Source organism: Aulonocara sp. 'chitande type north' Nkhata Bay, linkage group LG6 (assembly GCF_057382095.1).
Source record: "Aulonocara sp. 'chitande type north' Nkhata Bay isolate Kocher_YH1m ecotype deep benthic linkage group LG6, A_spYH_male_GT1.1, whole genome shotgun sequence".
Taxonomy (NCBI): domain Eukaryota; kingdom Metazoa; phylum Chordata; class Actinopteri; order Cichliformes; family Cichlidae; genus Aulonocara; species Aulonocara sp. 'chitande type north' Nkhata Bay.
Window position 1 is genome coordinate 41,494,649 of NC_141349.1, and position 24,632 is coordinate 41,519,280.

At 40.7% G+C, this 24,632-nt stretch overlaps 3 protein-coding genes across 8 annotated transcripts in view; 2 read left to right on the forward strand and 1 right to left on the reverse strand.

The window, feature by feature from the left end:
- Positions 1 to 1,932, reverse strand: part of LOC147328563 (zinc finger protein Aiolos-like) — a 42,006-nt gene extending 40,074 nt beyond the window's left edge. For both annotated transcript variants that reach the window (XM_086297022.1, XM_086297020.1), the window contains exons 1-2: positions 918 to 1,932; positions 314 to 422 (exon numbers count right to left, since the gene is read on the reverse strand). The gene's annotated coding sequence lies outside the window, so the exon portion shown is untranslated. The remainder of the gene's footprint in view (positions 1 to 313; positions 423 to 917) is intronic.
- Positions 1,074 to 14,937, forward strand: LOC147328565 (SWI/SNF-related matrix-associated actin-dependent regulator of chromatin subfamily E member 1-like). Of its 5 annotated transcripts, none has more exons than XM_086297026.1 (11): positions 1,075 to 1,362; positions 2,035 to 2,085; positions 2,274 to 2,317; positions 4,209 to 4,307; positions 5,090 to 5,170; positions 5,489 to 5,620; positions 5,825 to 5,996; positions 10,336 to 10,508; positions 10,606 to 10,707; positions 12,512 to 12,773; positions 13,731 to 14,936. In XM_086297026.1, the coding sequence occupies exons 2-11, from the start codon at positions 2,079 to 2,081 to the stop codon at positions 13,934 to 13,936; spliced, it is 1,278 nt and encodes a 425-aa protein (XP_086153152.1). In that variant the 5' UTR covers positions 1,075 to 1,362; positions 2,035 to 2,078; the 3' UTR covers positions 13,937 to 14,936. The 5 variants fall into 5 exon arrangements, with proteins under 5 accessions (XP_086153153.1, XP_086153154.1, XP_086153152.1 ...); XM_086297023.1 differs by having other exon boundaries at positions 1,076 to 1,362; positions 4,209 to 4,313; XM_086297024.1 differs by lacking the exon at positions 1,075 to 1,362 and adding an exon at positions 1,450 to 1,616 and having other exon boundaries at positions 4,209 to 4,313; positions 13,731 to 14,937.
- Positions 14,938 to 17,896: 2,959 nt separating this feature from the next.
- On the forward strand, positions 17,897 to 21,987 carry ccr7 (chemokine (C-C motif) receptor 7). Its single transcript, XM_086297712.1, has 3 exons — positions 17,897 to 18,050; positions 19,700 to 19,749; positions 19,976 to 21,987. The coding sequence occupies exons 1-3, from the start codon at positions 17,897 to 17,899 to the stop codon at positions 21,038 to 21,040; spliced, it is 1,269 nt and encodes a 422-aa protein (XP_086153838.1). The 3' UTR covers positions 21,041 to 21,987.
- The last annotated feature ends 2,645 nt before the right edge of the window (positions 21,988 to 24,632 follow it).

Sequence of the window (24,632 nt, forward strand, 5' to 3'; positions counted from 1 at the left end):
CAAGGAACCTCTGGAAGGTTACATCATGATAATGTGTGTTTAGCAGCTTCTAAAAATATCTCTGCCATCTAACACCAGAATAAACTTTCACGTCTGCTTAGTTCCACTGCCTGAGTCTATTTTGGTTTATATGCCTAAGGACTGATTGTGCATTACCAGAGGAGCTTCATGGACTCATTTAAAGTGTCACATGGGATATTCTGCCTCTGGGCATCCACAATCCCACAGCTATACCTGGGAGGCCCTGCACAAATGTCCATGTAAAGCCTGCATTGTAACTGAACTTGCAGGAAGCATGTGACCTCCACCCTACCTCCAGATGCACTCTGTTGCAGGTGTGCAAGGTTAAACAAGGTCCTTGCCATGCCTCATTTGGAATCTGTTCTCTGTCTCATCTGTTCAGCTTTCTGGCCTTTTGTGACCTGGAGAGTCAAAGGAAGGTGAAGCACCAGATGAGCTCTGAATGCATATTGTGCAGGAGGCAGGTCATGCAGAAGTAAAATAACCTCTCAAGTGTACAGAGTAAACAGAAAGAAAGAGGGTCACAATGACCACAATCAATTAACAAATTCAAAACAAGAACTATTCAGGCTGAATGGGCCAAATCCCACGGGCTTTTCTTTGTTTTTTTTTAGGGAACTCACTATTAGAACTATTGACCTGGGCGGCTCTCAGACAATGTGAACAAGAATGCAAAGTATTTCAGTTCTAACAACATGGGAGCAGTGAATGGGGCAACCTTGAGTTTATCAAAAGCTCACAAGCCTGTGAAGCATCCATAATGCAGCTTATGGTATGGTGACATAAGAAATCATTCCTGATTTTCCCCTATATTGCAAGAAAAACGAGCTTACTGCCTTAAAATGGAAATAATATATGCTTTCCACAGGTGATGGCTGCAGAGCATCTGCACTGACCTGGCTGATTTTTGACATGATGCGTTTTGCAGTCAGGGGTGACAATGCAGGTCAGCTTTTCACAATCCGGGAGCAAACTGCATCATGCTACGACGTTGCACATCTGCAGCTTAAATCTAAAGCCACGCAGGGAAAATGTGAAATCCCACTCAGCAGCTCTGTTGTTGCCATATGGTCTTTTTTCCTTCTGAATGCTGGAGGAGAAACGTCTCTGCTGTCACTGCTGCAGCGGTGACAGCAGAGAGCGATGAGCATCAGCATCGAGCCGAGGCACAGCTGTAATAAGGAGAGGGTGGGGGTGCAGTTCTAGAAGATTCTGCAGGAATCATACGAGTGGACCCCATTTCACTGGTTTATTGTGGGAACTGTATTACTAAGCTAGGTGGTTAGCCTTCCCTGCCAAAGCCACAACCTGCACACAGTGGTGGGGACTAAAGGGTTTGGGGTGAGTTTTTTGCCCTTTAGTATTCATGCTTGCAGATTACGTGGGAATTTCAAATAACTGTAGACATGTCGGCTTTGCCTAACGCTGCATGCTAATAATAATCATAGGTGTCATTCTCATTCCTTTAGCTACCAGCTATTCAGCTAGTTAGACGTCAACCGGCTGGTTATTTAGAGCAAACGAACTTATGGGCCAAGCGAACTACAAGAAATGTCAGCTATCACAACGTTAGGAATTTGTCAGCCACATTTAAAGTCAGCTCACAACCGTAAATTAAACTTGAGGTTGACTTTTGGCGCAGACAGGCTAACCTAACAGCAAAAGATTTAGCTAGTTAGCGACTTGCTAGTTACGTTATAGGTCGTTTATAGGATGAGCATTGACGAGTCTAACGTCTGCGAACTACGCTCTTCACCCACCATCATCATATTCACACTTTCATAATCACATAGAGCGGTCATTGATGCTATTTACATTGTGACACAGTGAATTTGTCCCATAGATATTCCGCTTATTAAGTTAGCTTTGAGCTAACGTTGATGCTAGTGGACGTTAGCCTGCCTTGTTGCCTGAATCACCATCAGCATCTCTTTGTTTTACGCTATGTTTGAATCTCCCATTTAATCACTGGGGTATATAATGTTACCCTCCTCATAAATGTGTTTATTGCAGATCCAATGACTGGAACAGACTGATTCATCCTCCTCACTGCAGAAATGTCAAGTAAGACACTGGGAGTGTTTGAAACAGTTAATTATAGTCAGGCTCTTTGTAGGTGATGGTATCTAAATGCATCAGACCTGGTGTTTCAGTTTATCCATGCGAAGTGATATGACAAGAGTTGTGGAAGTTAGATTGGTCAGGACTGATTCGCTTTTTTTTAATTTTTATTAATTTCTTTCCCGAAACAGAGAGACCATCCTATGCCCCTCCACCTCCCCCTGCCCCTACAACTGTAAGTATTCTCAAATATACATCCACACCCATGGGTTTTTATTTAAAACCTTTCATTCTGTTTCAGCCCCAACTCCAGCCACCCCCTGGTTTTTTTTTATGTCACACAAAATGGAGATTTTTATTTTGTTTTCAGGTACTGGAGGAAATCACAATCATTGATCAGAAATAAATGCAGTTTAAAAAATACTGGGAAAGACTTTCAAGTGGTATGTGGGATTTATAGCAGATTTGCATGTTTTGTCAGGGCCTTGTAGTCGCTCAGGTGCAGTGACAAATATAGAGCATATTTTATTTTTTTTAGACTTGGTCAAAAGAAAGCAATGCACGAAAAGTGGCACTGAAGAGTGACTGAAGAATAACTAAAACTAATAATTAATTAATAAAAAAGATTTAGTATCAGAGTACATCTTAAAGTAAAAGTACTCATTAAGTAGAATCGTATACATGATATTGATTGTATTGGATCATAATGACGGATTCACTGATATTCACACAGCGTCCTACACAAAACGTGTGTGAATCAGAAAGAGATGGCTGCATCTCTACTGAAATCCAAGGAGCCAAAGTGCAAATAGAGCTACATGAGTGTACAAACACCATCATGAACGATCATAAAATCTCATTTTAGCTTCGTTCATACATGTTGCATTCAAATAAAACATGTATTTGGCTTTCACGTGATTGCCGTAACCTGTGTAGTTTCTGTGTACTTTGTGTGGGAGAACAGGGAAAGGTGGATCTAATGCTGAGAGGTAGTCAGAAATATCAAACTTACTCTTTGCTCCACATTTAGTTAGGATCCAGCTCACGCATATGCAATAAAATGATTGCATCCAAAATATAATTGCATTGAATAAGAAAGCAACATAGAGGAACACAGCATCAGCCCCAGACATCAGTTTTAGTTTTAATACCTCATTGAATATGTTTTAAGTTTTGATGAGGAGACACTTAAGCAGGGTCCTGATTGGGTCTTTTCAGTCACACAAATAAAACCAGAATATTAGTGCTAGGCTCATATAGATTTCATGATGACATTTTTTTCCCCAAGATGTCCTCATGTGATACTTTTAGCAACAGTTCTACCAGATAAATGCAATTTAACATTTGCAGCGTTTGGCCTGTTTTATACAAAAAAATAATCTCATATAATAATAATAATAGGCTTACTGGCAAAAACAGTCTTAACACAGTTACTTAACTTTAAAAAATGTTTGTTTGTTTTTTTAAACAGATTTAACTCTAAATGAATTTTGCCCAGTTGCCCAACATGACTCTAAATTATGCTTCAGGAGTAAAAGATTTCTTTTGAGAGGACCTATCAGAGTCTTCTGCTCTGAATCCTTAATTTTTTATATTTTACTAGCCGTAATTTTCAGCCTGTTAGTGCTTGTTGTTAGACTAAAAAGCCACACATAGATCAAGGCAGATATGGAACGGCACCAGGCTCAACAGTGAAAGTCTGTTTCTGATTTTACTGTCGTTTGCACTACAGATACATCTCAAACAATATTATTTGAGATGTATCTGTTGTTAAAGTAGCATTAATCACTTTGGGAAGGGGATAAACTTTATTCCTACTAGGAATAAAAATAATTCAGGAGAGGCAAAATTATGGAGACCAGAGGGGACGAAATCTCCTCCAGCAAATTACACCAAGGACCTTTAGTACAGTTTGTGCTTGATTTTGTTTAGTCACAGAATGATGTGCTGACACACCACTGCTGTATTTTCCTATAGCACCAGCATGAATTCAAGTTTCTTTATTTTTGCATTTTCCCAGCTTCTTTCATTGGTTTCTTTATTATTTTTTCGTTGTCTTGGGCTTTCCCCTCTTCTTCTTTTAGGTCATTTCTCATTCGTGTTTCTGTCTCATTTGTTTCCATCAGCAAATGCCCAACACCACCGGGTTTGTGGGGTACAACCCATACAGCCATCTGGCCTACAACAACTACAGACTGGGAGGGAGCCAAAGCAGCAACAGTCGGGTAACGGTATGAATATTAACATAGAAGAACAAAACAAATAAATAAAGGCAGTGACTGAAAGTATAAGGCAAACCAGAAAAGCTTGCTCTAGTGAAATGAAGACGCTGCAGATGAGGCCTTTGCAAGCTATAAGACTGACTTTTCTTTGTTTGGAGTAAATCAGGTTAGACATAATTTTGCTTTCCTACAGTAGAAACTCATTCCGGTACTGAGACCGAATCAGAAATGATGCATACCATCCCAAACTCCCTCTGCTGCCTCCTTCATACTGCAGACCTGCTAAGAGTCCATCTGTGTCTATTCAAATCCCACCTGCCTTTCAAAGTCTGCATTTCTGACAGCCATGTTAAGTAACCCATGCCATCATGTTGCCATGGCATTAAAGACTTTGCTGCTCGGCATGGCTCTGGCTGCTGAGCAGTAATTTAGTCGCTGCATGCAAGCTGTGGTTGGCTGCCTCTGATAATGGCATTATGTCTCGCACTGAGCAAATCTCAGCTTAAGTGAGATTTTTCTATTTGATTTTTTCCCCCCACAGTCTGCGTTGTTGCAGTGCACTCTGTGGGCTTTCTTCTTCTTGTTTATACCTCCAAACTGTCATCAATGCAATCGAGTTAAATGATAAGAAGCTCCTTTAATGGATCTTGTGTTTAAACCTGAACATAATCACCTGCTTGTAGCGTCACAAGCTTCAGCCTAGCTTAGCTATAGTGTTTCTGTGGATGCCTCGTCACTGCACAGCAGGCGTATCTCAAGGTGACTCTTTTTCCTTTCTTTACCAGAATTCCTCTGGAATAAATATCCCAAAGCCACCCAAGCCTCCCGATAAGCCACTGATGCCATATATGAGATACAGTCGCAAGGTAGGTACAGTGTTTAACTGCTCCCTTTTGCATCATCATGTGCTCAGCTGGAAGAGAGGGATGCTTTGATTTGAACATAGTTTGCATAGTAAGATGTACATTTTGTCTTGGTAGTTGTTTATCGAGGTAGGTGTGAAGCCAGATTAAGCCAGGAATTACTTAGAACTGTCTACATCACATAGTGGGATTTCTGAGCTTGGAAATGCAGCTTAAAGCACACGGCCTCCTCTGGTTTGTGACCTCTCTGCAAAGAGATAACCACCTATAGCCCCTCCAACCCAACCCAACCCCACACCCATGTCTGGTTCTCATCACCAGGTTTGGGATCAAGTAAAAGCCTCCAATCCTGATCTGAAGCTATGGGAAATTGGGAAGATAATCGGTGGCATGTGGAGGGACCTCACTGATGAGGAGAAACAGGATTATTTGAATGACTACGAAGCAGAGAAGGTTGGTTGTTTTACAAGGGGTGTTTATGGGGTTTTTCCTGATGGGTGACAGTAGATGTGTCCCCGCTAGCTGTGGGTCCCTCCAGTCATCATTCCTTCCTGAATAAACCTCTTTCCTCATCTTGTCCTAGATACAAGGGTCCACATTGTTGTGTCTGCTTGCCTTTTCTGTTTCCTTGTCATTCCTTCATCTTTTCCACTGTAGATTGAGTATAATGAGAGCATGAAGGCCTATCACAACTCGCCAGCCTACCTGGCCTATGTAAATGCAAAAAGCCGGGCCGAGGCAGCTCTGGAAGAGGAGAGTCGCCAGAGGCAGTCCAGGCTGGACAAGGATGAGCCTTACATGAGTATTCAGCCAGCAGAGGATCCAGATGGTAAGGCCCCCTGGGCTCTTTAGAGCACTGCCACAGAGTTGTAATTATTGTAGCACGACCACACAGCGTTGCGAGCGCGCACACCCAGAGAATGTGTTATCCCCCCCCTCCTCCTATAGCGCTACAACCATTAACATCTTTGGTAATGGTACCTTTGAAACGCCATTTCTGCTTTCAAGCTTCCAGCCTGGGACCAAAATTTGCCTTTGTTTTGCACACGTGTTTACATTTTGTAGATATTTTTGGCAATGGTTAAGACATAATTGCAAAATTTACATTCTTTGCTCTGTTGTTATAAAGCCTGACTGATGCACGCACACACACACACACACACACACCATGTTAGACAGAAGCCAGAAGAAAACGTTTGAGTTACACCCACCTCAAGGAAATGATGCTTGTCTGGGGTCTGGCTGAGTTACAGTAGACGATAATGATGCACAGGAAAACTACAGATAAAACCGTTGCTATTTAGAAACACCCCAGACCATAAAAATGTCAAAGCTGGTATCCCAGTGGGCTTTGTTCTTAACAAACTGCACGTACAGCGACGATTAAATAAGATATAGCTCTCCGGGTGGAGAGAACAGAGATCACTCTTTATTAAAGTCTTCGTGCACTTCTACTCTAAACATCAGTTTGTTGCATTGTTTATGAACATTAAAATGGGTATTTTTGAGGTGCTGTGGTTTGACTCTACTAGAAAATAACCTGAAACAGTGTTCGACGTGGAGACCTTACCTTTTGAGAAATATCCCACACATTAGTGAGACGTCATTTGTGATCATAGAGAAGCTTAATGCTCTCACACGGCATTCGGAGTGGTAATGGTTTCCTGTTTTTGTGTCTTGAGCACCTATGTGGCAAACGACATTCATTTCTGCTCTCTGGAAAGTTTCAAAAGGTGCACACAGAGGTGCACAGCACCAGCAACCTCAGGTGATACCCAGTGAGCAAGGGCGAAGCTTGCCACAACAAAGTCAAAGCAAGTCTGCTAAATGGAAAAATGGCGAAAACACAGGTGGATTGTTGTTAACGGGTAAGAGTAAATGGATGTCTTTTTAAACATGTATATGGAGTATAAAAATACACTGTTTCCAGCAGAATTGCACTGTATTTGTTTCTGTAATAAAGTTTAGTCCCTTTAAATAAGAAATTACCACAAGCAGTAGGTTCCTCAAACATCCCTGCAATAGTCCCTGCTCTTCTCTGAAGCCTCGGTGAACTCAACAGCACCAGGTCTCCACCTGCTGCAAGGCCTGGTTTGTGGGGCCATCGTTCTCGCAGCGGATTTCCAGAGCAGAACAAGAACGACTGCTTCAAGCTGCAGTTTAAGCTGTTGAAGCTGGAGTCTGTCCGACGGCAGGGGGAGGGATTTAAGATGCTTATATTAAGAGCCTTCAATAACTTCCAATGTATAATCATACATCACGTGAAAACTGTGACTTTATCATTGTCTCACATCGTTGTAGAGCAATTCTGGCAGAGTTTCTTTACAGCTTTGCTTCAGTTCATTCAAGTTTGTGGGCGCTGGTTAATGCACAGGATCATGATCAGGTTGAGGTCTGGACTTAGACTGGGACCACCACCATGCATCTTCATTCTATTTCAGTCATTCTGTCGCAGATTTGCTGCTGGACTAGGGATTTACTTCCTGTTTAGTGGCTGAAATCGGGCCAAGCTTTAGTTTGACTCAAGAATTTTTTGCGGTCTGGTCCTGTGGCTGTAAAAAAACAAGCCCAAATCATCAGCCCCCTACCATCGTGCTGACAGTATGAGGAGTTGTGGTGGTGCTGTGCAATCTGATCAAACGTCTCCACTTTGGTCTCATTATTATTATGTCTCGTGGTTTGTTCAGATGCAACTTTAGAAACTTAAGAGAACTCTACCAAACAAGCCATACTTGTTCCGTCCTCTTCTAATTGCACTACGATTATTATGATTAGATTCAAAGATTCAAGATTCAAAGCATTTATTGTCATATGTACAGAAGACATAGCATTTCTCTGTGCAGTGAAATTCTTCCTTCTTGCTGTCATAAAGACAAATGAGGATAAAAAAAATAATGGAAGATAAATAAGTACAAAAATAAATAAGTGAAGACAAGTGAGGTTTGCAGATGTCGACGTAGATGGATGTACATGTACGTACGCTGATGATTGTTACTTTTATTATTACTACTACACACTTTAAATTTTCTCCTCCGCTCATAGTTCACAAGGTTTGTACCATAAATATGCTACTAATGCTGAATTAATTATTTATTTTTGCTAATCCGATGGTGTTGGAGCTGTGGTAGCAGATTGGTGGTCTTAACGTTGGCTGCTGAAACTATTTTTCATGCATTTTATTTTCTCTGTTGTAGACTTGATGTGGCAGTCATGTGACAACACACTATGTTTTAAACAGGGGAGTATTAAACATTAACGAGTTAAAAAACAAAGCAAAATAACAGATGTGAGATTATGTCGATTAGAGTTTCTGAATGTCGGTTTTGATTAGTTTTCGATTAATTGGCTAACTCTAGTCTGAACTTGGGGTGAAGTTGCTGGGAAGTCGACCCCTGGGAAGATCCTGAACACACCTGAATGCTCCAGACCAGCAAACTTCCAGTGGTGGTTACAGTCGATTACGATCAGTTCATCGGGTGCATGATTAGCAGAACCTGGCTACCACTTTATGCTCTTACTTTCTGTGGAAGGAGACGGTGGATTCCATAGAGTCCTGTAAAAACGCTGTTTCACTCGACCAAATTTCAAGTCCTGCTAAATGTATATGTCACTCTGTGCCAAGCTGTGTGACATATTACAGTTGATTGTTAACTACCCATCAATTCATGTTCTTTTCTTGGCTGCTGATCAAACCTACCATCACAGGGGATGAGACTGTCACAGCTGACAGGCTAAAAGGCAGGTTACACCCTGACTGCATTATTAATCCATTAGTGTTAACTATTTAACTTACTTAATAATTAGTTTAACTACTTAATATTTGTGGTGCTGACTAGCAAACCTTGACTGGTCATGCACGTCATCTCAAAACCTTTCTAGGAACAAGTCTTGCCAGTCAACAGACATTAATTTTAACACATTATTCAAAAATTAATTTAATTGTGTGCTTAGTGGGAAACAGTCAAATCTGATTAAAAAACACATTTTAAATGTCAGAAAACTTTTCAAAGCGTTTTCCACCTGGAGGTCTATGTACAACTCAACAGTTTGTGGTCTAATATAAATTTCCCCACACAACCACAGTTTGTTAATTGCTGAGCACTGAATACATAATTTACTTTATCAGTCAGCGTGAGCTTGTGAAAGCTTTGTGACATTTATGGTTAATTTCCACTCATCTGGGCCCATAAATCACTCGCCGTGCTCATATAGAGGAAATGTTTTGCATACAGCGCAGTCTTGGGATAGGTTTTAATTTCTAATGAAAATCTCTTAGGTGGCTTTAACAAAGCCGTGCACATGCACTGCTGCGCTTTGACATCTTAACCTGCACTTAAACATCTTATACACACTATTACACACTCACTACAATTACAGGACTCTACACACTGTCACTTCAACAAATGCCACTTAAATGCTCATTGCACAGTTTTGCACAAACTGTATATACCAGCTTGTCTTAAATTCTCTAAATATTTAATGCATTTTTCTTCATTATTATTATTATTATTGCTATTTTTCTGTTATTTTCTTCTTAATATAACTGCACACTTTCTATATGTTCATGTAAAGCTGAGGAGCACGAGCCAAAGATTTTCATTATGGGTAAATGTTGCTACACTGCTTATCTGTACATGACAATAAAACTTGAAATTGAGCAAATTCAAACGACGGTTCAAGTCAAAGCTGTAATCGGTGTCAAAGATGCTTTCAGGATTTCTGTGCATTTATTGGGAATACATTCCCAAATCAGTGGTAACAGGGTAATTTAGCATGAATATTTTCTTCAGGCTGTGTTTGTAGGTTTTTACCTTAATGCACAGTCGTCCTGTACTTACAAGACAACACAGAGAAACATTTACTGATGAATGTAAATTGCAGAGTACGGCTTAAAACATCTGTCCACATACTGTGGGTTATAATTGGCTGCCTGTGCCATTCACCTACTTTGCTTAGGGATGTGTTTGGACATAATGGCATATACTTAGCTCGAACTCTGTATAAATATTGAGCCATATCCTCCGTATGTTTACGCCGTCTTCATACATGTTTGCGTGATTCTGTTTGTATTGTTTACGCTGGTTTTTTGCTGAAGCCTCTTTTGCTTTGCTTTCTGAAAGGCCCATAAACGTGTACGGCAACAACTCAGATGAGTTTCTTGTCTTCAGATTACGACGACGGGTTTTCTATAAAGCACTTGGCTGCGGCTCGTTTCCAACGAAACCACCGTCTGATCAGCGAGATCCTCAGCGAGAGCGTCGTCCCAGACGTGCGATCCGTCGTCACGACCGCTCGCATGCAGGTCCTCAAACGGCAGGTCCAGTCCCTGATGGTTCATCAGGTAGGATCAAACTGGGATGTTTAAACGCTCACTGACGGCTCTGTTTTTATCAGCTCGTTAATTCCTAACTGTGGTGCCTGCGTGTCTCGTTTCCCAGAGAAAACTGGAGGCAGAGTTGCTTCAGATTGAAGACCGCCATCAGGACAAGAAGAGAAAATTCATCGACGCCACAGAGTCGTTCACAAACGAGCTCAAAAGGGTACGGCGTCTTTTACATTGAACTCTGTCATTGCCTACTTGCACGCAAGCTTCACTTTGCGTGACGTGTGCAGCTCTGGTTATGGGCCTTTCTCCATCTGCCACGCAGGCCCAAGCTGCAGCTAACTCCATCCACATGTTCTGGCAATCATATAGCTGTCATCATTCACAATTTGTAGCCTCCATTATAACTGTTATTTTGTGCAATGGGCTGCAGTTCCCGGTGTGGACAAAAGGTGGCGCCATTTATATTTTACAGAGCTTGTTAAAGACAGAACAAGTCTTTAAGTTGACAGACCTGCTGTAGGTGCTCCCTAGACAGCTGTGACATCACATTCAGCCTGCACAAACATGTTAACACCAGAGTTATACTGGTCATGTTTTCCAGTAACTTTTTGTTTCTGTTTTGTTCTTTCTTAGTGTGTTTAGAGCGAGTGTGTTTAGTTTTCACCAGTTTAAGCTTTACAAGTATTAGAATATAAAGGAGGTATGATAACAGGAATTCAGGATACAGATTACAGTACAAACACAACACTTTGTGAATACAGTCAACATCCTGAGTGTCAAAACATCTGCACCAAAGGCTCTGTGACCTGATCCGTGTACTTTCTAACAAGCTGTAATTTTATTTATCCTGCACAGACTTGTTAAAACCACAACCATCACAGGCTTATATTTTCCAGTGAGAACGAAACAGAAATAAAACCTTTTTTTTTTTTTTAATTCCACAAGTTATGATTGAAGAAGTTCAAAATAAACAAAACACATTTTGTGTCGGCGGCTGACGTCCTAAAAGACTGAAACCAAGGAAAGTGCCTCAAGATTGTTTTTTTTTAGTTTTTAAATACAGTGTTTCAGTTTTTGTCAAAGTGTAGTGATTATCTTTATTTCATTTTGCTCAAAAGCTTTCAGGTTTAGTTAACTAACCTTTCAACTCCCATTCTGAGTCATATTTAACCTTCCTGCACTATTTACTGAATCAACCAGTCTTTTCACTTGAATTTGAAGCAACTTGTACATCTTATATGATGTTTTTGAAGAAACAAATACAATTGACTAAAGAGATTTTGCAAAGTGATGCACAAAGCTAACCACATGAGCCGGACGTTTAACACAATGGTACAGGTGTTATATTTTATGCATGGTAGCGCAAAATTCGGGCGTCGCTAATCATGTTGATGAAGCACGTTCAGGGTGCGCAGGAAGCAATGGATGGAAACCGTCTGAGGGGTAGGGGGTGGGAAGAGGAGAAAGACACAAATCAGTAATTTCAGATGCAGTTTGAATAAAGGTCATAGAGTGTGTTTTTGTGCATGGCATGAAAGAAGTAGTGTTTAATGTGAGCCTTGTATGACTTGTGCTATGATTTATTCATGAAAGCAGCCACTTTTACATTCCTCATTTACTTGAGTCATACTACAGAAACATGTGAAACATGTTTAAAACTACGATTTACTGCATGCACTGTTCTGTTTCTCTGCTGCTTCTCTGCCACACATCATAAGTACATCACACTGAAAAGAGTGGTGGGTGGAGGACAGCCACATGAGGTTGGAAAGTCCTGATTTAAATACCCCGAAGAGCGTTGTAGAGAGTGTGTAATGAATGTCAAGTACTGTTGTTTTGCCTGTGTGTGTGAGAGAGAGTTCTGGCAGCGTTGTGTGGTTTATAGAAGAGATAAAACAGTTTTGATGCGTTTGTGGTTTCCAAAAAGAAAATTAGGTTTGTCTTTACAGTTCTGAGAAAACAGTCAGAGGTTTCAAAAATAACTTATTTATTCCACATTTGCTGTTTGTTGTTTTCAGTTGTGCTGCATGAAGGTGGAGGTGGACATGGAGAAGATTTCTGCAGAGATTGCTGCAGCAGAAGAAGCAGCCCGCAAACGGATGGCAGAACGTGAGAAGGATGCAGGAGATCGAGGTGCAAGAGAGGCCCCGACCTGTGTGCTGGCAGAGGAAGACAAACACATTTGTGCAACACATGGCAACAAGCCCCAGCAAAACTCTCTGAGCGAAGGCAGCAACAAGGAAGGCGAGGAGACCGAATCCAGCACTACAGACGCACCAGGTGAGCAACGCTGGACACTAGTCATGGCTTGTGTCCAACGCAACACTCTGAGCAGCTTAATCTGTGGTTTAATAGCCCGGTTTAATAACACGTTTATATTCTGTGTTTCATATATTTAGACTTTTTCAGACTTCTCAATCTTATTTTGAAAGCTCAGTCCTGTCCAGGGCAATGAGATATGCAGCCATCTATCCCTAAACTCATGTGGCTCTGTTTTGAACTGCAGCTAGTCGTTGTTCAAGTTGGTAGGTCAGTCCAACCAACACTGAGCTGCAGGGACCACCATCACCTCCTGCAGTCCACGATGGTGTAGCTCGAGTCTATCGTCAGTATGATATATTTACATGTATCCTTTATATATTGTCACAAAGTGTACATGCTAGTAAAAGCATGGGTCTGTCTGCTTTCATGGCTTACCTCTAGTAACTGAAGCCTGAAAATAAAAGCGGTGATGTAAATGCTGTGAGAGAGGGACAGCGTCCGTCATCATGCTGCAAAGTTTACAAGTGATGTCAGAGGCTTAAAGCAAGGCAAGCATGCATTTTGTGTGTGTTCAGACAGCTGTGCCCTTTGCTCATTCAGCTGCACCGTCTCTGTGTCAAGCAAACAAAAATCTGCTTTAAGGTTGTCAAACAGGTGTTTCACATTGACTTTTTTACCTTCACGAGTTTTTAACAAGCACTGCTGACGTCAGATCTCTCAGAGTTTCCTTTGGTTCCGCCTGGGTTCACTGTCTTGGTCTATTTTAGTAGCAAACAACAGTGTAACAGTTCCTTGATCAAGTTCTGCACCAACAGCTTCGCCCTTCCCGCTGCACCACTGAAAACTGCTACCTTCATTCATGAGCCTCCCTTCAATATGAAAATATGTGAACTGTGATTGGAAATGCCATCCCTGCCCCAGAAATGCTGGTTGGAAGATCGAATTAATAATAACAAATACATTTCTTTGATTCAGGGAAGCCAAAGACCTCAGAGGAACCTGAGGCCCACCCCGGCAGCGAAGAGGGGGCGTCAGAGGACAAAGAGAGCGTCCCAGAGGGAGCCATGGAGGAGGGAACCAGCGACAGCAACACGGGTTCAGAAACCACCTCCGCTCAAACGGAAGACGCCACGACTAGCGAGCCATCAGAGGGGCCCAGCAGGGCGCGAGCAGCCCACTGAGTCCGGCAGCGGGCTGCGTGTGAACTGTCAGGCTGTTGGCCGGGCTGCTGCACTCTGACGATTACAGATATTGCACAGTGTCATCTCAGTTGTCAAAGCATATGAAGAGCATTCAGATGGGCTCGATGTTTAACAAGCCTGAGGCCGAGTTCGAACACTAAGGCTCGCAGACACACTCTGAAAAAAAGAAAAGAAAAGAAAAAAACCTGCACTGGAAGCCGACAAAGCAATGATAAAATCAATGGCTGCTAAATGTGCCACAGAAGCCCATGTGAAAGCACTATGTATTCTCTCCACAGACTGCGTTGCCATTTGGAAGAACCCATACACGCCCTCTTCAGCACATACTGAAACATATCTTTAGCACTCTCTATGGCAGAATCCTGACTGTCGCAATTCGACGTCACACGAAACAAACATTGCTCAGTGTTATATTGAACTTTGTATTGTTGTGTCATTGTTGCTTTTCTTGTTGTTTTTGCATGTTTTTTAAAATGAGCTGTAAAGAGTGGAGCCAAGTGACCATCTCCTCGGCAGGAGAATATTTGTTTACTCTCTGTATCAGTATTACAGTGGCAGTATTGTCTCAGGAGTTCGTAGTCATTTAGTAGTAGCTATTTTTGTTATTTATTATCAGCTTTTTTTAAATTATATTTGTGTATCGGTTGTCCTGGGGCCGGCCCAGTCCATCCGTGAGTATATCACATGATCATCAATGCTGTACAATGCTCAACTACCAGTGTTCTCAAGTTTGCTTGCTGTCAATCAAATCAAAAGCAGTATGCTTAGAACATTTGTGTGTTAAGATCATTATTGTGGTTTTCAACAGAAAGCCTTTAAATGTACCGTAATTGTGTACACAGTGTAACGAGGTTTGCTTAAACATGGATTTTCATAAAAAGCTTGAAGAACATTCATAAACATGCAGTCTTAAAATGAATTTCCTTTTGCATATTTATACCAATAAAACTTTTCTACCCTGAAGGAAACCGCTCGCTTCATTTTTACCCCTCGGCCACAAAAGGTTGTTGAGGCTTTGTCGTCTCCCTGCCGGGCAGGCGCATCCACACCCGAGGTTGTCAGGGATAACTCCAGAACGAAGCATAGTAGGACTTTAGATACCATGGGGGTATCTGCTAAAAATCTCAGACAATTTTGAATCTCAATGACCGTGGCCTAAAGGTCAGAGTTCAAGTTTTCTGAAAATCTTGTTAATGCAATGACTTGAGAACAAAGCAACAAAGGTCTTGATGTTGAATCAACTTTTTGGGAAAGCAACACAGGATTTTGAAATTAATACCGTAGGTATATTTGCTAGAACAGCGGTCCCCAACCAGTCCGTGAGTGGTTTGGTGCCGGGCCATGAGAATTGAGGCTCGGGTGTGAAATTCATGGTTTTCAGGGTTTTTATCGTTAACACGGTCTTTACCCGTGTTGTAGTTGGTTCTTATTTTGAAAGAAATATTTACGCGTTACCATAGCGACCAGAGAGGAGGATGTTACTCTCAATGTTGTTGGTTGTTTCAGGAGCACGCTGCTAATAAAGTTACACAATTACACAGTGAATTCACGTTTATTATTATATTTACAAAATACCACAGTTTTTGTCTCGGTCGTATCATTTTATTTTGTTGTATTTATCCGCGACACCTTAAAGGCCGGTCCGTGGCGCAAAAAAGACCGCTGTGCTGGAAGGCTGAGGATATCACTGGCTGCTGCTGGGATTTGTTATTATGCTTCAGTGAGGGTTGCATTGACAATCCAACACAACGGGCAGCACATTGAACACATTTTATAAGTGGTCAGAAACTTGTAAATAACTCATGAAAGAACAAAGTTACGTTGAAACCAAGCACACCATTGTTTTTCTTGTGACATTACCAATAAGTTTGATGTGTCACATGGCCCTCTTCCTATTGAAAAAACAAAAGTTTTATCCAAGATGGCCGACTTCTAAATGGCCACCATGGTCACCACCCATCTTGAGGAGTTTGCCCCCTCACAGATACTAATGTGCCACAAACAGGACTTTAACATCACCAACCATTCCCATGTTATTACGGTGTATCCATATAAATGGCCCACCCTGTATATTTGGGCTTCAGCTGTATTGAGCTACTAAAACAGCCCAATTTAAAGCCTTCTCTGCTCATTTTCAGCTCCATATTTTTTATTTTCTTTTATACTCTGCTATCTCTTCAAAGTTAACAGTAATCCTTTCTCCTGTACTTAGTCTCTCCAGTATAAACGATTGGTTGACTGATTTAAGTGGCTTAAACCTGCATTCTTTCTGACGACCAGAAGGGGGAGGGGCTGCTGGGACTGTGGTGGCAAAAAAAAAGGACATCAGGTTATACAGAAATTTATAGAAAAAGGGAACTTCTGTTTAAGAACTTTAGTTTTGTGTATTATTAAAAAGGTAATTCTGTCATTTCCATTTGTAATTAGAGTCAGAAAGGATATGCTCATTAGATAATGGCTAATGATTTGTCAATCACAAGTAGAGCAGATTGAGTAGAGAGAAAGTGGCAGCTTGTTGTGACAGACTGATTCAGCTCCACAGATACCAAAAAACATGCAATAAAATCTTTATAACATTATTTAACAGCAGAATTCTCCATATATAAACAAAGTCAATTCTTGTCTTTCATCATGTGCAGCCACTTCTTGTGCATTAATTACCTGTATGAAGGTGTGTGTGTTTGTTTCTGATTAAGTATTTTGATGTTTTTGTTTAGCTTTTTTAAACAAACACACCAGATATTTTTGAATTCATCTGCACGCTGCTTTTAAATGCCTTACTTAAAAGCTGTACTGTTTGATGACAGTACTGTAAAACATTCATGGTGCAGAAATAAGAGCTTCGCCATGGCTCACTGCACTTGCATATAGCATTTTCTCCTTTGCACAGTACAGGTAAGGGAAGTGGGTAACATGTGAAGGAATTGTTCTGATTTCCTCTTCCTGTTTTTCATAGCAGCAGTACCCATCATCCTGTTCATCTCCGATCCTGACACAGTAGGTGCTTCGAGTAATGCCACAGATCTGGCAGGAGATTTAAATCTTTGTGCAATGATTTGTAAGGTTTCAGCCTCATAAGATTGGAAACTAATCACCATCCGATTGACAGATCTGATGGTTTCAACGTGAAAGATGATACGGTGCATTGTAACATGCCACGTTTGTACTGTGGTTAGTACTGCCTCAAGTGAAAGCAACAAACCACAATACCGCAGAGAGACAGGTGTGCAGAAAGCTAGTGCAGATCTTGAGTTAAAAAAAAGCAGCTCTGTAGGGTTTCACCTCATGTCCAGCATTAGCCCTGAATGTCACAGTAACAGCAGCAAATGTCAATGAAAGCAAAACTATCTTTCAGTATGAACACAAAACATTCAGAGAATTCATCTGTTTCATTCAGCTCTAAGCAAATGCTGATTATTATCAGGTCAATACGTGTTAGCTCTCAGATTAGTATCTGCCGACTGCAATGTGTAGCTTTGAACTTCAGCCACCCCTTAGGCACAGAATCACTCAAGTTCCTCTGAACTAACATTTGAAATTTTCACAGTGCTTTACGCATCAACACCTACGCCTTCTCAGTTAGATACAAGGAGCAAAGGGCTGTGCAAAGAAATGTCAATGTTTGCTAGTAGTGTTAACAAATAATTCAACGTGATCAAAACCACCAAACCTGTGCTTTCTTTTTATTCTATAGATCATGTGTAGTGTTACATGGTAGAGTGAAGATTTTGAAGAGGTTATAATCTCTTTATAATAATAATAAAGAGTTGTAGTAGGCAGGTAGGGGTGTGTGTGAGTGTGTGTGAGAGAGTTAGGGAGAGAGAAACAAAGAACACCAACTGGCACACACCATCGTAGCTTGAACTCCATCTATATTTCATATGATATCACTGCGCCATTAACTGAAGTTAACTTTTGTGACATGTGGTTTCACTTCACATGTGGTGGTTACCACGTGATGTGGTATCAGGAAAAAAAATTCAGAGACCTGTCAGTGAGAATGAAGGGAAAGCACCATCAAATAGACAGATCTGCGTGTGCAGCGGCTTCACCTACAGTGAACTACCGTCAGCCAACATGACTCCTCTCAGAGGTGAGTAGAGCTTAGAAACATAGTTAAAGGACGTTTGTGTGCGTTGTGATGAATGAATGAATAAATGCAGACAAAAAACAAAAAATACCAAAAAGATTGTGTTTCTTAAATCTCACGTTTTATATTTTAAAACTAATGATAGCTGCTGTGGCAGTTTCATCTACTATTGAACACTTAACATGGACTTGCATTTTTTTAGTGTGTTAAAGCTGCTTTTTTAAATACTAGAGACTTTGATTCAGCAACTTTACAACTACCTGCTTACTGGTGGTAAAATAAAATAATAATAATTGCCTTGCATGGTTTGTTCTAGTATATGTCTGTCGCAAGGTTAGATAAATCACAAGGTTGCATTTGGTGTAATAATCTGGGCAAAGTCGAGTGTAGATTCATCCGCTGCGACAGCCCCTTGGGAAATAAAGGAGCAGCTCAAAGTATCATTTTTGAAGAAGCCCAAATTACTAAAAATACACTAGTAGCATTTAAAAGAACTTACATCAACAATTAGGAAATAGAAGCAGATTTTATTGCGGTTGGTAACACTTGTCTTTAGTTTTAAATATTATCAACATATCAGTAATGTCACAATCTATTAAAAGTCTCATTTATCTTAACAGTTTCACTAATCAGATTTGTGAGTACCACAAATAACTTTCATAAGAAAAAAAAAAGAAGGAACGGAGTTTTCCCCGATGGCCACATGATCAAAAGCCCCGAAAACAGATTAGAAAAGATAAAAGATGTAGGCCAGAAGGGGAAAAACTTCTCAAACAGTCTATGATTGTTTGGCAGTAATAAAGAGTCGTTGCAGTCAAACAGTGAAAACAGTTATTGTCAAGTCTTTTACAAGCATAAAATCCCACACATGTAGACAATGTAACAATAATAGAAGAAGAAAAACAAAGAACCAGCTGTTCTCTTATTTACAGTTGGTCACCACAGCGGATGGATCTGCTGTGACAAAAATGTGACAAAGGATTTGTGTTTCTTCCCGAGCTTTCAAATGTTAACCAGTACTATACTAATAATACTTGACAATAAAGCCAAATATCAAATTTCACTCTGGGTTAAAAGCTGACAAATAAACACGAATTTCATGCGTGTTATAAAGGAAATCACCCTAATACCACCAATTAACTAACTTATTTTGGGTTTGATAGCTTGATTAGTTCAAAAGATGTGATCTGTACCACGCACGCATCTGCTGGATTTGTGTAACTCCAATGCAAACTGTTAGTCATGTGCAGAAATACACACACACATGCACATAGTGAAATTGTTAACGAACATATTTCCTTACAGACGGACAAAAATAATACAATCCAGAATAAGTAGACCATTTTTGAGGTGTCCAGGCCCAATACAATATTAAAAACTAATAACACCCTTCTTTGAATTTTGAAGTAGAAATTTAAAGGTCATTCAGCCCTCTATGGCTTGAGGACCAATTGATTTGGAAGTTGGGTATTATCTGCATAGAAATACATGTATATGGGTTTTCTACTAAACCTCCCTCGCACAGAAGCTGAGGAAGTCCAAAACTAACGTTTGAGCATCTTGAAAAGTCATCGTTTATATGAACACTAAGCTTGTCTCCACAGATCCTATTTCTAAAATAAATAAATAAATAATCTACATTTGTTTTTCAGCTCTCCAGAACTTTCTGCCGACTGTGCTGGTATGGTTAATGACCTCTAAGGTAAGAGAAACACCTCACTGAAGCTCTTCTTCCAGCTGTAAATATGTTTGGGATAAATAGTATTTACCGAACCGCAGTCTTCCCCTGTGGTACCAAGTGCTCCCCCTCCCCCCAGGAAGTGGTGGTGTAAAAGTACAATGTACCAAAGGCAGGTGGCAGGTGTAGTTTTGTCTGATCTGCTCTGTTATTTTACTTTTTTCATGTGTTTTTTGCTCTGTTTTTGCAGCCTTGCTTGTCCGACGATGGAAATTACACAACCACTACATTCACAGATTACAGCTTTTCCAGCTGGGATTATAGTGAGATTCCTGAACTCTGTAAGAAGCACTCCAATCGGCAGTTCCGCTTCGTGTTTATGCCCATCTTTTTCTCCATCATCTGCTTCCTGGGGCTGGCAGGAAACATGCTCATCATCCTCACTTATATCTACTTCAAGCGACTCAAGACCATGACCGATGTGTACCTGCTCAACTTGTCCTTTGCAGACCTGCTCTTAGCCCTGTCCCTCCCCTTTTGGGCAGCCAACTCCATGGTAGAATGGGTGCTGGGTCTAGGGCTGTGCAAAGCCATGTACACCATTTATAAGGTCAGCTTCTACAGCAGCATGTTGCTTCTGTCCCTCATCAGTGTCGACCGCTACTTTGCCATCTCCAAAGCAATCTCTGCTCACCGCCACCGCTCCCAGGCAGTGATTATCAGCAAGTTGTCATCAGCTTTGGTCTGGGTGTTGGCCCTGATCTTCTCTGTGCCAGAAATGGTGTACACCACCATCAATAACAACACCTGCACCCCTTTCTCCAGCAACTATGACCCACTTCGCATCACCGTCCAGGCAACTCAGATTGCTTTGGGTTTTGTCCTTCCTTTCTTGTTTATGACCTTCTGCTACAGCAGCATCCTCAGGACCCTTTACTATGCTCGTAGCTTTGAACGGAATAAGGCCATCAAGGTGATTCTCGCTGTGGTCGCTGTCTTCTTGGTCTTCCAGACGCCTTATAACGTGGTCCTGTTTTGGAACACAGTTCTTACAGCACGCGGAGTACCGATGGACTGCAAATACGAAATCAACCTCCTCTATGCCACTGACACGACCCAGAGTTTGGCCTTCCTGAGGTGCTGCCTGAACCCCTTTGTTTATGCCTTTATCGGTACAAAGTTTCGTTATGACCTCCTGAAACTACTGAAAGAGTTTGGCTGCATGAGCCAGGAGAGGTTCTTTAGGTATACCTGTGGGAGGAGGCGGAGCTCAGTGCCCACTGAAACTGAGACCACCACCACATTTTCTCCTTAAAACAGCGTCCGTGTGGAGGAGTCAGCACCTTCAGCCTAGTGTTACACACCTGCTTACAAAGAGCTATGGACAATATCAAAGCATATGTTTTTATATGTAGATAGCTTAACTGGGACTTTTGTGGAGGACTGCACAAATAAGCTGAACTAAATTTGGCTCAATCTTAATTTTATGTCGCTGCTTGAAAAAAAAGAAAGTCTGAATGACACAAATGGATTTCCAGATGTTTTTCTGCTCTCCTTGTTTTTGTATATTTGTTCTAAGGTAGAATATTTCAAGATGTTTGTGATCTTAAAGAAAAATGTCAACAGTATTAAACACCTTACCACACAGTGTTACAAAAAACAGAAAAGTGCATTTTTAGTTAAAAATAGGTTTGATATACACAGAAGTTTGATCTACATAGATTCTTTTTCTTTTTATCACCTGAGTTTATTTCTGTCTGTATCTGTTAAACAACTTTCATGATCATTTTTGCATTTGCTACAATGTATATTATTTCTGTCTGTTTGTGCTTGTTATTCAAAGCAGGGTATATCAAATCAAACTAAAGCCAGCTGTGTACCTTTTATTTGTACTTTTCTCTGCCATTTGTAAATAGCCCAGATTATCAAAACAAGATTAAATATATTAAAACAAGATTTCAGGTGCACTTATTACATCAAAAATAGCAATGGCATATTCAGAGAAATTACAATTAAAAATGTGCACTTTGTCATACTTCATATGCTAGCTGCACAGGATCTGTTGTTCTTTTTTGTCCTGTATATAGTGTTCCAACACTGGAAGCTCACATTAATCATGGTAATCCCTGCGAGCTAAAAGCTCAGGCTTCAGACGTCTCAATCTTGGCACTCACCTGCTCTCCGATATCAGTTTGCAAGGGGCAGCCAATCAGAAAAAAGATGATGTCAAAGCATGATTCAGATAGCGTATGAAGGTCTAGGATAAACACATAATGCATAGAATAAATAAAGATTATTCTGAATTTTGAATCATGTAAAGTTACTCTAGTATCTACAGTTGTAAAATAATAAAAATATTAAGTTGGAGATTAGTTTGACTATTTCTTATGCAGGGCAGATAAAAAGACAAGTCAAAACAAGAAATACTTTATCACAAGAGTTGAGAAATGAATATGTTACATAAGCCAATCAAATTAAAACAAACACACAAAAGTGATGAGATCAATAAATTTAAATATGCCAAAACAAGAAGCTTAAATCCAATCTGACTGAAGGTACTGAGGTGTGAGATGTGCCGTATCTGTCCCTGTAGCACTAGAGCAGCAACTGATTTTGGACTAAAAGTCTAGTAAGTTGTGCAGAAGGTGGCGAGAATCCATTAACTAACCACATCCCTTCGACACAGCCACAATTGCTGCAGCTGCAATGATTTACTGCTTTAATTACAAATACAAAGTATTAAGTGTCACAGTTAGAATGCAAAAATAGATAAGGGAAGGATTCTTGCCAAATTTGGAAAGGATACAATTCATCACTCGTTTACTCAAAGTTCAGTTGAGGATAGAAAATAAAAACAAAAGAAACAAAAGAAAGACAAAACAGATGAGTCGACAAAGAGTAACACGGGGCTATTCATGTACAGAGGGTTGATTAAAAAGATGCACAGCTGAAAGGAAAGAGAGACAACACTGACATTTAGGACAGCACTCACAACCACAAAGGAAGGAAAAACAAAGTCAAAATAGAGCAAGACAAAACAGAAGACTAACCTTCAAAATAAAACGGGGAAGTAACAAAAAGACCCACACCAGACGTGGTAACAGAGAGAGAGGAGACGGCACTGACGAGACGAGACAAAGGAGGAACATAGTGGCAATTACTGAGGGAACTAAAACTACTATAACTAATAATAAAAACCAAGACATGAATCAAAACATCACATAACCGAAACTCATCAGCGGAATAACCATGAAGTATAAATTGGAATTAAAGAATCCGTAACGAGACGAAGAAATCGAAATCCACGACACTGAGTGTGATTACAAGGGTTTGTGGTTTACACAGATTTTCATCTGTTAGTGAGGTAGGTGGCTCTAACCCAGGGGTGGGCAACTCCAGGCCTCGAGGGCCGGTGTCCTGCAGGTTTTAGATCTCACCTTGGGTCAACACACCTGAATCACATGATTAGTTCGTTACCAGGCCTCTGGAGAACTTTGTTGAGGAGCTAATTTAACCATTTAAATCAGCTGTGTTGGTTCAAGGACACATCTAAAACCTGGAGTTGCCCACCCCTGGTTTAGTGCGTGACGCCACCAGGGGTGCCACTGGGGATCTGGGGCCCCATGGAAAAAACATATCACTTTGGGCCCCACCACTTTAACAAAGGAAACCACGGCAACATATAACACATTTTTATTTCAGGGAAGATTGATGAGATATATGCAAGTCATATTTTACATTTTCATATTTTTTTTATGATAATTGATAAATTAAATTTTAAATTTTACTTTTTCAGTGATTGGTGGCTTAAACCAAATACATATAAAATATATGTAAGTTTTTTGGGATGGAAGTGAATTTCAATACTCATCTATAAAATTGGGTAAAATAAATTTTTACTGCTTTAACATAAAACTTAAATAATCCTTCGATTATGAATTTTCAAACAAAATATAGTGAACTAAAATACGTCTCTGTCCTGAGAACTGGTGGAACTCAAATAGGTTTTAATTGGTTTCAGCTTCCTGAAAGCTCTCAGCACCTGTCATAAGACAGTGTGGAAAATAAATGCAGAGTAACACACACTTCTCCAAAAACGTTCTATTTAAAGAGTGTGTAGAATGCAAATATTATTTCCCAAGAGGCCTCCTGCAGGTGAAAAAACTTCTTGATGTGAAATATCTCACCTGTTTCTTTAGATATCAGGGCCGGTTCAGTGTCAGGGGTATAAGGAGATGGGAGTGGGGCAGCTAAGCCTGAGCCACAGGTTTGATGTGTTTGGCCTGGCAGCAGGTCAGCAGGTAAAGTACAAAGAGTCTGCCTGCGCCGATTATATGTTAGCTAAAAAAACAAAAACACATGATTTTCTGTTAGAAATGAAATAAGTTCACTAATCCAAGGAAAGTCGAGCAGGTTGGGGAGGAGAGGATGTTGTCTAAGCTAACATCCATCATGGACAACACCTCCCACCCCCTGCATGAGACTGTACGAGCACTGAGCAGCTCGTTGGGGCTTTGGAGACTTGTGGGTGTTTTTGACCGTAACTCCCATCCTGCAACGTCATCCACGCCAAGCTATATGAAGGGGGATGAGTCTTAGTACACCTGGACAGAAGCGGCAGAATGCCAAACAGCCAACTGTCACACATCAGTGAAAGGGGACAAGGTGAGAGACACTGAGCGATCCAGAAACCACACACAGGCGTTAATAATCATTCCTCGGTAGATTTACCTACTGCAAAAACTGAAAGCTCTCTTAGTCATTTGAGCCTTTACAGTGAGTAAAGCTGTGCTTTTAAGACAGTCAAAAGCACCGTGCTGCAAAGGATTTATAACAAGCTATCAAATCCAGAATGATGTGGAGGTAAATATATAAATAATGCTCAACGAGTTTTGGGAACACGAAGA